A 15275-nucleotide genomic window follows, 5' to 3' on the forward strand; every position below is an offset into this window, starting at 1 on the left:
AGAGTCCAACATGACTGAGCACACACACACACACCGTCTTATAAAAAACAAAAATATACAGTACGTAATAGAATGCAGTTTGAGTCTTGTTTTTCACATCACCTTTTTCATAAATCATGTCTGAGCTTGCCTTACACTTCAAAATCTGCCCCCTGTGCCCACAGCTCCAAGAGTGGGGGTTTCTGGTACCCTCTCCTCTGCACGCTCCACCCTGCGCTCTAACTTGGAGGCACGTCTTCACGCTCCTTTCTTCTGTGAGCTTCTACCCAGAGGCCTGCCATTTCCAGAATATGAAACACAATTAGGCGGGCAATCTGCAAAGTGTTTGTTATTTACCTGGGAGACTGAGGCCATGCTTTGGTGCCAATTGGTCTCTCAGGTAAATATGAACCTGGGCAGACTTGAAAAAAAAAAAAAGTAAACACTAAAATAGGTATTTAAGGAGTTTTAAATGCTGATTCCATTCTTTTTGGTTAAGTACTTTTCTCTCCCCTACCCCACTTGGGTCCTCCAAACAGAATATTATTTATGCCATTTCAGTGCTTTTTGACGGTGTTCTAATTTAGACCATATTTACCGGCTGAATCTTGTTTCCTTCCACATTCGGCGGGCTTGACTGCATAGCAGATCCTGTTTCTGTTAAGCAGTGTTTTGACTTCCCTTTGAAAATTTACTTAGGAGAAGGTGATATTTCCAACAGTATGTAAAATCACTGAGGAAACAAGTTTAACTTAAAAAAAAAAGTGGGAGCTCTATTTCCATTCAAGCAGATTAAAAAAAAAAAAAAAACTCTCAAATCTCTCCATTTCCATCTTCATATCTGTCTGTGTGGTTAGATCGTTTTACCTCCTAGAAGCTCACAGAAGTTTCTCACTTGCATTAGGAGATGGACAGAGCTCTATTCCTTTCTCAGGAAGGTAAAGGTCTGAGTACCTTATCTCTGTCTCTTTATGAGAGTTCCAAAGAGAAATGAGAGATTCTAAATTCTTGCTAGAGATGAGAACTTCAGAGAAGGAAAAGGCAGGTGAGATCATGTTGTTCGACTCCGATTTTGCAGATAAGCTCACTGAATGCCCAGGTAAACTGGCACAGGCCCCAGATGGAATGGGCAAGCCCCGTTACCTGAATTCCTCATCGAGTGCTCTTGCCAGCACCTCCCACTCATTGTCCATCACCCCACTTGTGGTCTGAGCAACCAGAGACTTCATTTTGCAAGCCTGACCATCCCCAGAAAACAAGAGTACATAAGAAATGTGATCAAAGCCCGGTGCATCCCCTTGTACTTGCTTCAAGCTGAGATAACTAGGAAAAATACCCTAGTTATCAAAGTGAACACCTCCACCCTTATCCCTGTTGGGGAAGATCTCTGATTTGGAGAATAGCTAGTGGCTAGAGCCAAAAACGGAGTGAGGTCTTAGTTTGACCTCTGAAGGTTGTGTGAACTAAACAAACAACTGGCTTAGAAATCTGCTATGCAATGGAACACCTTTAAATATGCATTCTAATTAATATTTTAGAAATACATATCTAACAACACACATGTATCTGAACAGTAAAGTAAGCAGGACCTGAGCTGTAAAATATTATAAGCCCCTGCGTCTCTCTCTCCACCCCTCCACTCTCCGCTCCCACCCCAGCCAAAAACTACAGTTTTCCAAGAGCTACATTTTTCTGACATCTTGTGCATTTTGAGGTCCAGGGAGACTTCCCATTTTCCACACTCAGCACTTTGAGGGCCAGCAGGGTCACGGCACCAGTATTCCCCAAAGATCTCTGAGCAATCATGCTACCGGGCGCTCTGCCCTGCTCGTTACTAGCCGACATCCATTTCTCAAGGAAGCGATACCTTTCTGTTCTTGTTTTCTATCAGACACACAAAGCCCGAAGATTAATCAGAGACACGACCAAGTGACAGCAGTCCTAAACTCTGCTCTAAGTCCTCTCTGCCTTAAACACCACGTGCCCAGGTTAGAAAACATAAAAATGAAACTTTACATCATGGTCTCGGAAGCTTCTGTTAACACAGGAACTACTGGGCTGAACTGAAATTTACATCTTCTGCTCAACTCCGCAAGCAGGGACTACAGGGGAAAATGAAAGAAACGATACATGTTTCAAATTTTACAGCAGTTTACATCATGCAAAACTGAAAGGGCCTTAGAGGTTTCCTTCTCACTGAAGTAGAGTTGGTACAGACTCAGTTAGGTCCCAGAAAACACTCCACGGGCGTATAAGGTTATGTAGGCAAACATGGAAGCAATATCAGATGGCTTTCCCACTGCTTCTTTATGATAAAATTCAGATGCAAATATTTTACTGGTTCAATAACGTGACAGGGTTATAATAGACACCCAAGCATTCATAAGTTAAGTAATATGCCCTACAGAGTATTAATAGGCAATCATACACACTGGCTTTATTAAATGAAATATTTGAAATACACAGTCTGGTTTTTATTTCATTTTTTAAAATTGTGCTCTATATTTTTATGTAAACAAGACATATATTTTGTATGTGTTATATATTTGTATATATTTTTTATATCAGCAAGATTCTAAGATGCCTTCATTTTTTTCTTACCTAAGCCAAAATTACAGGATTAGGTTCAGCGAGTAGAGCGTTTACATTTCCAAGCATCATTTAAAGAAAAAAAAAAGTTTTCTTTTCATTTCCACAGTAATTCAGACTTCTCTTGATTCGTGAAAACTGTCATTGTATACACAATGACCGAAGAGGGTTAATAGGCAGAAAGTAATCACAGAATCTGAAAATTCTGTTTGAGAGGAGCTGGTGACTGGTGATTTCAGTCCTGAATTTGCACAGCTGCCAAAGGAAAGTTAAAAATTACATCTAAAGGATGAACAGCTGTGGTCAAAATTATGCTGCAGTGTTAATCTTTATGAGCTCCTTCGATAGGATTGAAACCAATGCCAAAATTATCCAGAGAATTCCTTCCACAGAATGAGTCAGAGTTACCATGTTCTTAGGTTTGGGTCTTCTTGCAAATAAAACAATAGTAAATTCAATTACATGAAAACTCTCCTCAGATGAAAATTAAAACTGCAACCCTGTTGCATCATGATTTTTATGAAAATGAATTAAAATGTCTTCAGTGCTTTTAAAGGATGTGGTTAAAATTATTAAATTATTATTAAAATCTAGTTCTCAAAAACCACTTGCAACTTTTTTCCCATGTTCTTTTTCATGTTATAATGGAGATTCCTGCAATTTTGCCAATTTGGCACGAGGTCCCATAGATGGTTATTAAGCAGTGCTCAACTGTTAAGCTTTCTAACTTTCATAATATTTTGTGAGTCCCCTATAGAACGCAAACTACCATTCACCATCTTTAGAATAATTTGTAATGTTCTGGGCAAAACCTTAGGAAAATGACACAGAGTTAGAGTTAGCTGCCAAGATACAATATATTTCTACTGAAGACTAATAATATTTGGAAACGATTTCCTCTATTTCTTCTCTACTTATTTGTTAATCTGATACAGTTTCCAGGGTTTGGAATGTTCATGCCTTTTGTGTGCTAAAAAGAGATTAGGGGCTTCCTGGACAAAAAAAAAGGAAAGTCAACTTTTAGCCTGAGTCTCACTTCATGCTGAAGGTCTTTTAAACCTTTCAAGTAAACATAACTGTGCATACATTAGTGGTGCTTGCTTTGAAAAAAAAAAAAAGAGAGAAAAGACCAAAAAAAAAAAAAAGAAGATTGGCCTTTTCCCTGTAAATATGGACTCTTAAGCCTCTAAATGATTTGCCAGACTGAATCGGATAATAAAGGGTTTAAACTTTGCCACTTTGGGGTTAATGTGAAAGGCTTGTCAACATCAGATTGTTTAGACATTAAAAGGAACGCGCTGTGTGCCTCCTTTTAAACCCCATGTTCACTTGAGTTGCAGCTCCCAGTGAATTTACCCAGCTGTAAGTGATTCCAGATGCGCTGCAGTGACAAGCTTCAGTCTCAGGGTACTTATTCATTTCACATTAAAATCTCATGTTCCCAGGTCTGAGCTGTTATCTGACTGAGATCTGATTAGGGAATACAGCAAAGAGGCATTTCCAAACCCAGAGCCTGCCCTGGCTCACTGGCATGAATCTCTGACCATCAGGCCCCTCTGCACAAGGCAGAAAGCACCCGAGGTGATGGCTCGGGAGAGGGTGCACACTCAGGTCTAACATTCTTAGACACGTGGCCCATGCCAAGGCCTTCCACGAGGCTATCTTACTTAATCCTGGACAGAGCACCGACATCTCAGCCTGGCTAATTTCTCATTCCAACACAAGCTTCCTCCCCCCAATAAAAGGGCAGGGCGTGTGATTCTGTACATTATCTGGGGTAGCACCCACATGCAGAAGGGCACTCAGTCAATGCAGAATGAGTGATGATGGATTTGCCAGGTCTCCAAGCCTTCAGTTCTCTCTCTGGCCACCAGCTATGTTTGGACCACAACAGAAAAGGGGAAAGAAGGAAACAGAAAGGAGGTCAGGGGCCTGGAGAAAGCACCTAACTCCACCTCGCTGGTTATGCCTTTGTTCATGCACAAGGGAGTCACAGCTCTTCCCCACCTCTGGCACAGACAGGGTCCTTCGATTTGAGTCCATTTTTCCCTTCTTTACCCAAAGTGCAGAACTGCAAATGCTATTGGCCGACAGCTTCCTTCATGACACATGTCAAAGACACATGTTTCGGGGCTCCAGAAATATAAGGTGAGATGGGGATGGTGGACAGAGATGGAAGATAATGGAGACCATGTGGGGAGGATGCTACCTCTGTGATACTCACAGGAGGGAATGAAATTAAAGATAATTTTTTTTTAAATTTCCCCTCCAGCTAGGTTTTTGGTTTGGTTTGGCCTTTCCTGTCTTGTGTTGCTTTGTCACTTTGAAGAGGTAGAGAGAGAGTACTGGGAGCCCCCAGCTGATCAACTGTGGTCACAGGCCACTGGGCAGCCCCCGAGCCCATCAGGAGCTCCTGTCACTGGACTCTCGTCACATTGGAAGCCCCAGAAAACACGCACTGAATGCTGCAGCCTCCAGCCCAAGCGCTCAGCCTCCCTCAAGAGGAGGGGAAGAAAAGCACTCAAACCCCCAGTTTAAGCATGGAGAGGATTAAAAAGTTGGGGGACACCCTCCAACCCACCTTGGTGGTTGGCGGGGAGGCCTCGCAAGAGGAAAATGAGATGGCCACATGGAAGGCGAGCGGCGGCATTTGGTCTTTGTGAAAGGCAGCTTTTCTTTTATGACTGCTAAACGCCTGCCTTTCTCCCCAAGCAATTACAGCGCTGTTTCCCATCAAGATGGCTGTTAGCAGCAAGCGGATCTTCAAGTTGCTGCAAATAAATCAAGAACGCTATTGGCAGCTGTCACCGAGAGTGGCCGGGATCCTCCTGGTCACTCCATGATGGAGGTGAGGGGCAACACAGCCATGGTAGGAGCTGAGCCGTATCTTGTAGCTAAAGAAAAGAGGGCAGCAGCCTCCTGAGGCCCAAGTGGGTCAAAGAGAAACGTACACTGGAAGTTCAGAACCGGTGAACTTGAACCCCACCCCTTCCCATGGCAAGGCTTTGCCCAAGGACACACAGCCAGGGCACCTCCCTTCTACACATGGTGTAGCAGCGAATGCTATCATTACAGTTAATTAGCAGCAGTACCAAGGGGGCGATCCAGTGCACAGTGGACACAATTCATGTAGTAACAAAAGCTTTTAGAAGATGATGCTGAGGATGCTTCTTAGACACTTAGACACTTAGAAGGTAGATACCAGGTCTGAGGCCAGGAGGCGGATTTCACTCTAACACTTGCGGTAGCTTCCGGCTGGGAAACAGGCTGCTCAAGCCCTACAGCACCTTTGATCTTGTGCCGTGAACGACTCTTGGAGTATCTGTTCTGAACCTGTCTTTGTGTGGACACATAAGTGCCACCACCAAGGATCCACCGAGAGAGTGATGGTGAGTTCCCTGGGTCGTGGCACAAACCTCTCTCTGCTCGTCCTGTGAGTTTCACACCCACATCCCACAAAACCCTGACCAGCCACTGTCTGCCTCTATCCCTCAGAGGCACAAGTCATCTTCTCCATGACAGCGATTCAGAGTAAAATGAGAGTAAATGATTTGGGAAAGCTGCTGGTGGCGGGGGTTGGAGGCCAGGTGGGCCATGTCCTAGGAGGGAAAGGCGTGCTAGACTAAGGAGCAGTCCCCGGGCCGGACAGGCTCCGGGTGCCAGCTGCAGACCCAGCCTCTCCCTTAGCCCCCAAGCCACACTGTGTCCTGCCACGTGGTGCCTGGATCAGGAGATGGCCGTGGCGTGCTGCGTCATATTTCTAAAAGCCCCGTCTCCCCGTTCAAGGGGGAAGCAGGTGGAAAGCAGAACCCCTGAAGGGCAGATACTTTGAAAGGCCCCACAGGCAATTCTCCAATAAAAGAGCGAGCAAAGCTGGCATATATCCCAAACTTTCAAATTGACCTTCTCCCTTGATCTGGGACTTAATGCCTCCAAACCAAACTAATTCCAAAAGTCACCTTCTCAACTTCTCTGCACAATTTTTTTTTTTTTTTTAAATAAATGAAAGCTCAGGTACAGGCTCCCCTCGAAGCCCTTCTGACGTCCTTAGCCGCTTAAATTAAATCTGAATGGTTCGTCTCTTTTTATGATACGATGGGCCATATGCCACCAAAATAAAAACCCAGCTGAAATCCCAGTACAGATAAAGGGCATGAAAGGCTGTTCCGGCCACAAAACAGAGACCCTGTGTAAATCTTATTAAACAATAACACCCACCCAAGCATTCCCTCCCCCTCTGGAAAAAAAAAAAAATCCAGGAAGGAAATTGTGGTTAAATCATCTCATAGTTTGGCAAAAACTTCTACCTCTAAAAAAATGAAAAAGAAAAAAAAAAAAAAAAAAACTTCGTTCTGTGTTGGACTCACACAGGCTAATAAAAAGCAGGACTGTATCGCTTTGCACTGTAGCTGTCAAATTCTCAGCAATGAAATACAGACCCTGACTCTCCCTGTCCCTGGAGCCCTACCCCCTCAGACCACCAAAAAAGGAACAACTGGGCTTGGGGGCAGGCTTGGGGGGCATCATTTATCCTCTCCCACTCCAGAGTGACTCTCGTTTGTTGCTTTGTTTTATTTTTAATTTTTTGTGTTTTTGGCTCACACTTTTCTTTTCTTGAATGAAGTTTCCATGGTTCTCATAAACAGAGTTAGATAGATATAGAAGAGGGGGTGTCTGGGGCTGTGGCTTTAAAGTGCTGTGATTCTGCTTTCTTACAAAGATCCTACACACTTATTACATTCAGGGAAGTTCAGGCCCTGCCACCATGGTATGTGTGTCTTTAAATTAAGAAAAGAAAGAGAGTGAGTAAGGGAGAGAGAGATCAAAAAGAAAAAACATTTCCATTTCACAAGGTCCCCCAGTGGCCTCAAACGCTCCTCCTCCACCATCAAAAATTCATAAAGGGGATCAGCATTCTTTACCGAATGGATCCCAGTGGCACCATAGACCTTGTTGGGGAGAGAGGCAATAAATATCGAATTATATACCTCATGGGAAGAAAGGACTGAAGACTCGGCTTCAAGCCCTCCACATGGTCCCTGGGGGAGCAGGGTCCAGACTCAAGGTCCAGGGCAGAAAGGAAATGGGTCAAGTGTGTCAATTTCTAGACCAGTGACCTCTGACCTGCTTAATGACACTGGGAGGCCACTACTAAAAAATAAAGAAGAAAAAGATGGCAAATGCCTCGGAGGAAAGATGTTGGGGGAGGGGTGCATTGGGGGCCATAAGAACACTGCAACAACAGCATTGCATTGGAGGGTGTGATCCCCGGGCCCCCTTGTTAACTATGATTTGTCTTTGGGAGGATTCGTCTAGCTGAGTGGTAGCACGTTCAGAGTGGAGAATTTCATTTAGGTCCCAACTACTTGGGGTTCCCAGAGCCAGGAATGGCTCGTCTTCTGCCTGAAACTTCAAGAACATTCCTCGTTCGTTCCACTTCCAGGCCTTGCCCGCAGCAGAGCCCTCCCCTCTGCTTATGATGCTCTCAGAGCTTGTTTTCTCAGCCCGCCCTGTTGACCCTGGCTTCCAGCTGCCACCTTCCTGTGTGCAGGCACACACACGGCCTCAGTGCTCAGTGGTCCAGCACAGGTCCCTCTGAATGTGCATCATCTCCCTATTTCTGTCTCCCAACCAGCAGGAGATTCCAGCCCCCAAGTCATCAGCCACCCACCCCAACCCCTCCACCTCACACCATCATGGATGCCCAGTTGATGCCCTGTCACCCATGTCGATTGCTGCAAAGCAAAAGCAAGAGTCTAGGTTCCACAGTGAAATGTACAGGGCAACGAAATTGGGGTTGGAGGAGAAGCATAAACAAGAGTGTGCAGAGAGTACCTTTCTGCATCTTCCCAGTTTAAAAATGTGAGCAGTTATCCATTCAATAAACAGTATATGGAACAGGTACCCATACATGGAACAGGGAGGGTGCTTCCCCAGTGGATCGGCTGGTAGAGACCCCATCTGCCAATGCAGGAGATGCAAGAGACTCAATCCCTGGGTCAGGAAGATCACCTCAAGTAGGAAATGGCAACCCACTTCAGTACTCTTGCCTGGAAAATCCCTTGGACAGAGGAGCCTGGTGGGCTACAGTCCATGGGGTCTCAAAGAGCCAGACATGACTGAGCACACACACATGCGTGCACACATACAGAACAGGTAACCAGTCCTCCCTGCCTTAAATTAAAAGATCTAGATTTTCAAGATAATCTCACAACTAAATGCAAGTTAGGAGTCGCACGACTGGTTAATACAAGTTTCTATGAACCAGGACCGGAGAAGGCAATGGCAAGCCACTCCAGTACTCTTGCCTGGAAAATCCCATGGATGGAGGAGCCTGGTGGGCTGCATTCCATGGGATCGGTCACGACTGAGCAACTTCACTTTCACTTTTCACTTTCATGCAATGGAGAAGGAAATGGCAACCCACTCCAGTGTTCTTGCCTGGAGAATCCCAGGGACGGCAGAGCCTGGTGGGCTGCTGTCTATGGGGTCGCACAGAGTCGGACACGACTGAAGCGACTTAGCAGCAGCATGAACCAGGACACTTTCAAGTAGTCTAACACTTGACTCAAGCTCACAAACTCAACTAAATAAATAAAAAGCACTTGGCTGCACCAGTCCCAGAGGGCATTCTCAGCAGCTCCAACCCCTCATATTAATATATCAAGCTGACCCAATTAGAGCTGGGAGTCGGATGGGCAATTTTAGCTCCTGCTCTCAGAGACCTGAGCTGAAGTTCCCATTTATGCTTCAAAAACAGTTAAAGCTCTTCTTCAAATCCTATGCTTTCTGAACTCAACAGCAAGTTCCGTGAGCTAGTGCTGCAGACATCTGCTAAATGGTCAGTGGTGAGAAAACTGCACGGAACACCCACACACAACTGTTCTTTCTCCCTGTTCCCAGAACACAGGCTGGGTGGCAAAGAGCCTAAGCCATCTTCAGCTGGACTCCATAGCAAAAGTCCCCACCCAGTTAGCTGGTGAGTCCCCATCTTTATCCTCATCCTCGCTCCTGGCCCCTTCCCCAGTGCACCTGGGTGTGCTTAGTCAGTTGTATCCAATTCTTTGCAACCCTTTGGACTGTAGCCCGCCAGGCTCCTCTGTCCATGGATTCTCCAGGCAAGAAAACAAGTGGGTTGCCATTTCCTCCTCCAGGAGATCTTCCCAGCCCAGAGATCAAACCTAAGTCTACTGCATTGCAGGAAGAGTCTTTATCCACTGAACCATCCGGGAAGCCCTCCATGCATCTAATGCTCCACAAAAGTGGATATGAGTAGTACAAAGTGAAACTCAGATCAGTACCTGGGGAAGGGTTTTAGTGCCAGGCTCCATAAAGAGGGCTGAGCGCTGAAGAATTGATGTTTTTGAACTGCGGTCCTGGAGAAGACTCTTGAGAGTCCCCTGGACTACAAGGAGATCAAACCAGTCAATCCTAAAGGAAATCAACCCTAAATATTCATTGCAAGGATTGATGCTGAAGCTGAAGCGCCAATAATTTGGCCACCTGATACAAAGAGCCAACTCAGTGGAAAAGACTCTGATGCTGGGAAAGATTGAGGGCAGGAGAAGAAGGAGTGGCAGAGGATGAGATGGTTGGATGGCATCATCGACTCAATGGACTTGAGTTTGAGCAAACTCCAGGAGATAGGGAAGGACAGGGAAGCCTGGCAGGCTGCAGTTCATGGGGTCACAAAGAGTCAGAAACGACTGACTGAACAACAACCGTGGGGGAGGAGCCTGAGACTAGCATCTAAAAGGAGGCTGGAGACGTGTGTGTGGATTTCACTGATCTCTGTTCACACTGCCCTCAAAGACCATTAAGAGTCCGCTTGGTGGCTCCTAATCTCTTGAGAATGGTAACCCCCAAGTGTTGTCAGATTTTACCAGTCACTCTCCTTTCACCTCTACTTCTATGGAGGGAAACAGTGTTCTGTTCTTACAGGAATTTTTAAGTTAATGTTGGTTTAAATTATTTTGGTTTTCAGAATATGGAACCAGTGATTAAATTAGACAGAAACATACAAGGGTGACATATGCACCAAAATATTCGTTACTGTATATCATGTTATTATATATATAAAACACTGTAAACAAATGTATCATTATATATCCATACATTGCATTTATATATTATTAATGTTATATTTGTTGTTGTTCAGTCACTAAGTTGTGTCCAGCTCTTTGCACCAATGGACTGCAGCACACCAGCCTTCCCTGTCCTTTACTATCTCCTTGGAGTTTGCTCCAACTCATGTCCATTTAGTCGGTGATGCTATCCAAATGTTATATTTATACATTTCTATAAGATAGATCTAATAATCTTGATTCTATGGTAAAAAAAAAAAAATTGAGACTCAAAGTAGTCCAATGGCTCCTTATAAATCACCCAGCTAATACGTAGCAGAACAAGGATTCATGCCCTCATCTCCTCCATATGCATGAATATATTCATGCCAGACTTTTTAGAAGTAAAAAATTTAGAACTTCTAGATCTCAAAAATAACACTGAAAGGGTTAAGTATGTCATGTCATATTCATCCATTCAATGGAAGAATATATACTCACTAGAAAAAGCACAGAGACTATGTCCAAGCTTGGAAAACATTTCACTTAATGTGAAAGTTGTAATAACAGAATACAAAATTATGTGCATTCTAGCAGGCATCAAGAAAGTGTTAGGAACTGTAACTGTAACCTGGCAGGAATTCTGTTCATGGAATTCTCTCCAGGCAAGAATACTGGAGTGGAAAGCCACTCCCTTTCTCAGGAAACCTTTCCAACCCAAGAGTTGACCCAGGTCTCCTGTACTGCAGGCAGATTCTTTACCATCTGAGCCCCAGGGAAGTCCAGTACACCCCTAAAAAAAGACTGACGGGAACACACAAAAGTAAAATCATTATGCTCAAGTAACAGAGAGTTAAAGTGACTTTCTTTTCTTTTTCCAGACTTCTATTTTGATTTGCTATTCCATTTTCTAATTGAAAAGAAGACTTATCCAAGCTTGGTGCTGCCTCCAATGGAAAGATGTCTTTCACTCCTCTATCTTCTCCCCTAGCTGCCCAGAGGCACCCCATTGGGGAACTGGGCTTTGGGCTCCGAACACTATCCGAGAAGCTGAAAGCAAGGAACAGCCAGGACTCTGAAGTTCTAGTTTCCAGGGTCACCCCCTCTGCCCCTGCTTCCCCAGTCCTGTGCTCAGCTCTGGCTATGTATAAGCTGTTCATCAGGGGCCTCTGGGCTTATGAATTATGAAAGCTCTCTGGGTGTGCCCACTGGTGCATATGGATCAGCTGAGACCCCAGGGCTGGAGACATAACAAAGGATTCTCCCCTGCTTGGTATCAATGTCAATTTAAAAACCAAAAACTTGGCTTTGTGAACTTTATCCTTCCCCGTTGGTGGAGTGTTGTTTAAAAGATACTTAAGAATAACTGTCCAATGATTGCTTTAAAAATATAGAATAAAATCCAAGCAATTTTTCAATGTGAATTCCTTTTTTACCTCCACCTCTGCCACACTGCCATATGCTGGGCTCTCTCCTCCAGTAGCACATGGTGATGGGTACCAAGGTCAAGGAGAGGTGTGGGGTTACTTTGTGGGATTATTTAAGTACTTGGATGCAAACTGGAATCCCCCCAAAAAAGATCTATTTCTGAAATGTGAAACCAAGGAGCTAGGTCTTCAAATTTTTGAAGACTATAAGAGCTTGAGCATTTCACAGAACAGTACCAAAAAAAGTCTGTTTTTTTTTAAGTCTGTTTTGATGGAACAATCTTGGCCGACTAAATTTGAGTGTCAGATTCACACACAGTTGCATTAACCATATAATTAAAAGCGTATGTAAATAGACTCCAAAATCCAGGTTTGCCGACATTTACAAGCAAGGAAGGCACAGAGCCTGGGAAAACTCAGTGGGCTCCACCAAGACTGCTCGCACCTCAGAACATCCCCAGCTTCCAGGCGATGACATCCGCCCAATGTTCCTTGATGCCTAGATTTTTGGGAGCAGCCCAGGGTTCTCTCTTCGGGTAGAGGCTGTTAGATGTTTATAGAATGAGGTGTGCAAAGCTCAGATCTGGAGCTATCCATCCTGGGTGTTCTCAAAGATTATCCGCCCACTCCCTAAAACTGAGAAACGTCTCAAGAAATGAGACTTCTGCCAAAAAGCCCACGCCTCAACAAAAGGCAAAGGAAAAGGTATCTTTCTTCTGCCTCCAGATCTCAGGAACAGTCAATTCTCCTCTTAAGGGAGAGAACTGTTTAATATTTGAAAAGCAATGAAACAGAACTAAGCAAAGCATGGGCTGCCATTGGGAGGAAAATTACCAAGATGGGAATTCACCAGTACCATTCAAGCCACCGATGAGTGCTCCAGGGCTCTGTGCGGCAGGCCCCCTCTTTTCTGCCAACACCATAAAAAGACATACCCTTTAAATTGGCTGGGACTTAGTTGCTGTCTTCTCTGGAATACGCAGTGGCTGTATATAAAATACATGGTGCCCCAGCAGGTTTCTTCACACTTGACATGCACATAAAATTCCAGCCTACTCCATCAGTAAACCCAGGTGGTAGGCCTCTGGAGGGCAAGGCAGGATACAGGGTCCAGGGGACTGGAGAAGTTTCCTGGAGTCAACGTGGCCCTAATGAGAAAGCCAGGCACTCACTTGAGACGCCAGACTTCTGAACAGAAAACAATACTCTAGGGCTACCCCTAACTAGCTGTGTGACCCTGGGTAAGTCACATAACTGCTCTGGGCTTTGGTTTCCTCCTCTGTAAAGGTACATGCTAAAGGTCATTTTCAAGTCCCTGATGTTCAGGGAAAGGTCCAGAAGGAGAGCAGTTAAGGAGGGCAGGAAGTCATGGGAATCTTGCTATCAAAAAACAAAGTGTGGGTCAGAGAAAACCATAATTCAAAAAGACTCATGCACCCAAATGTTCACCGCAGCACTATTTACAGTAGCCAGGACATGCAAGCCACTTAAATGTCCATCAGCAGAGGAATGGTTAAAGAAGATATAGTATATATACGTATACATATTTATGGCTCTGCCGAAGCCAAAATGGGAAGCCCACGTCTTTGCCTGGCCAGCCTGTGCTCATCCCCATCAGCTCTGTGGCACTTCTCTTGGACTCTTGATGTTCTACTAAGTGGGACCCCAAAACCCCAACTCTAGACTTTACCCCCAATTTTTAAAAATCCATAATAATTTTCATCTTTCTCATTAAAGCAGAAGAAGAGAATAAGGTGAAAGTGGTCTGAGGGGGCAAGGATATAGAAATGATGTGAGCATCTGATTTACTAAAGGTTCATATTCATTGGTAACAATCTAAATGATATATATCATAATATGACATGTATAAGTACATCATGTGTGTGTTTCATATTAAATACAACATAGATTGAGACTTTAATTGTGTCTTCAACTGTGTGTATCATTTGCCCCCACTTTACAGATGAGGAAACTGAGGCACAGAGGGGTTCAGTAACTTGCCCAAGGTCATACAATAGGCAGTCAGTAAAGCTGGGAGTTGATCCCACATAGTCCCAAGAGCCCTCTTAATCACTCCACCGCAGTTGTCTCCACAGGTCATTCAATTCTTCAAAAACCAACCATCAAACCACCTTTTATTTGCTCTACACATTAGAGTTTTCTAAGAACTTCTAGGCATGGTATCTAGTCTGAGCCATTCAACTGTTATTTATGAGGATAATCGCTTCAATTCTTTAGCTGGGCGCACTGAGGCTCACAAAGGTTCAGTTTGATCCAGATAACACAGCCAAACCAAGGCCCAGGTCTCCTGACCCCTAAGTTCAGTGCATCTACATCAGATGACTCTTTCCTAAATTAAACTTCACCAGGATCCCACACCCAGTTAATGGCCCTCCATACATGCTCAGTCACTCAGTCGTGTCCAACTCTTTTCAACCCCATGGTCTGTAGCTCCTCTGTGCGTGGAATTTCCCAGGCCAGGATACTGGAGTGGGATGCCATTTCCTACTCGGGGGGATCTTCTCAACCCAGGGATCGAACTCACGTTTCCTGCATTCGCAGGTGGATCCTTTACCACTAGCACCACCTGGGAAGCCCAATGCCCCTCTAAAAGCCTCTAAAACTTTCCCCAGAAGCCCCTCTTCCGAGGGGTTCCACCTACTAACATGGGCTGGTGTCTACTCACACATCACCAACCTCTCAAGTATTTGCTATAATAATACACAAAAAATAATACTTAAAAAAAATTTGAGGACATTTACTAATTTGCCAGGGCTTTTCCTTTTTCAGAGAATCTTACAATTCACTGGCTTCCTTCACAGGTACACCCCATGAACAGCCAAATTAGGGTATGTAATTGCTCTTAACCCAGCACTGCCTGCCCCTCCCAGCCTGGCATTTCTTATCTGTAGATCCATTTGGCCAGCCATTGGATGGAAGGCTGGGAGTGCAGGTAGGTGGGAAAATAGGAGGCTGGAGCATATACTCCCACCCTGAGGTCCCCTGACATGCTCTGGGGGCCCTGGACACATCAAAGAGGTGCACTCGGAGCTGCAATAAGCAGAGACCATCAGACAACCTTTGATCCAGCAAAGGCTCCATTAGCCCCTATGCATCAGCTGTTAGTGACCCTCGGCTAATGGTGAACTCCCCACACATGCAGAAATGTTCTACATGATCATTGTTTATTTTATTTGCTTGTTAGTCACTCAGTCAT

At 44.6% G+C, this 15275-nt stretch overlaps 1 protein-coding gene across 4 annotated transcripts in view; it reads right to left on the reverse strand.

Moving 5' to 3' along the window:
- EBF2 (EBF transcription factor 2) overlaps positions 1-15275 on the reverse strand; it is a 224882-nt gene that overhangs the window by 145146 nt on the left and 64461 nt on the right. Inside the window, exon 1 of one of the 4 annotated variants that reach the window (XM_086416508.1) lies at positions 1996-12855. The exons of the other annotated variants lie outside the window; for them this stretch is intronic. Within the exon in view, the coding sequence (XP_086272634.1) occupies positions 1996-2000 (5 nt within the window). The 5' untranslated portion in view covers positions 2001-12855. Of the gene's footprint in view, positions 1-1995; positions 12856-15275 lie in introns of those variants that run through there. 4 annotated transcript variants of the gene reach the window in all.

Source organism: Bos grunniens, chromosome 8 (assembly GCF_055505025.1).
Source record: "Bos grunniens cultivar Pamir isolate PY7600 chromosome 8, Bosgru_T2T1.0, whole genome shotgun sequence".
Lineage (NCBI taxonomy): Eukaryota > Metazoa > Chordata > Mammalia > Artiodactyla > Bovidae > Bos > Bos grunniens.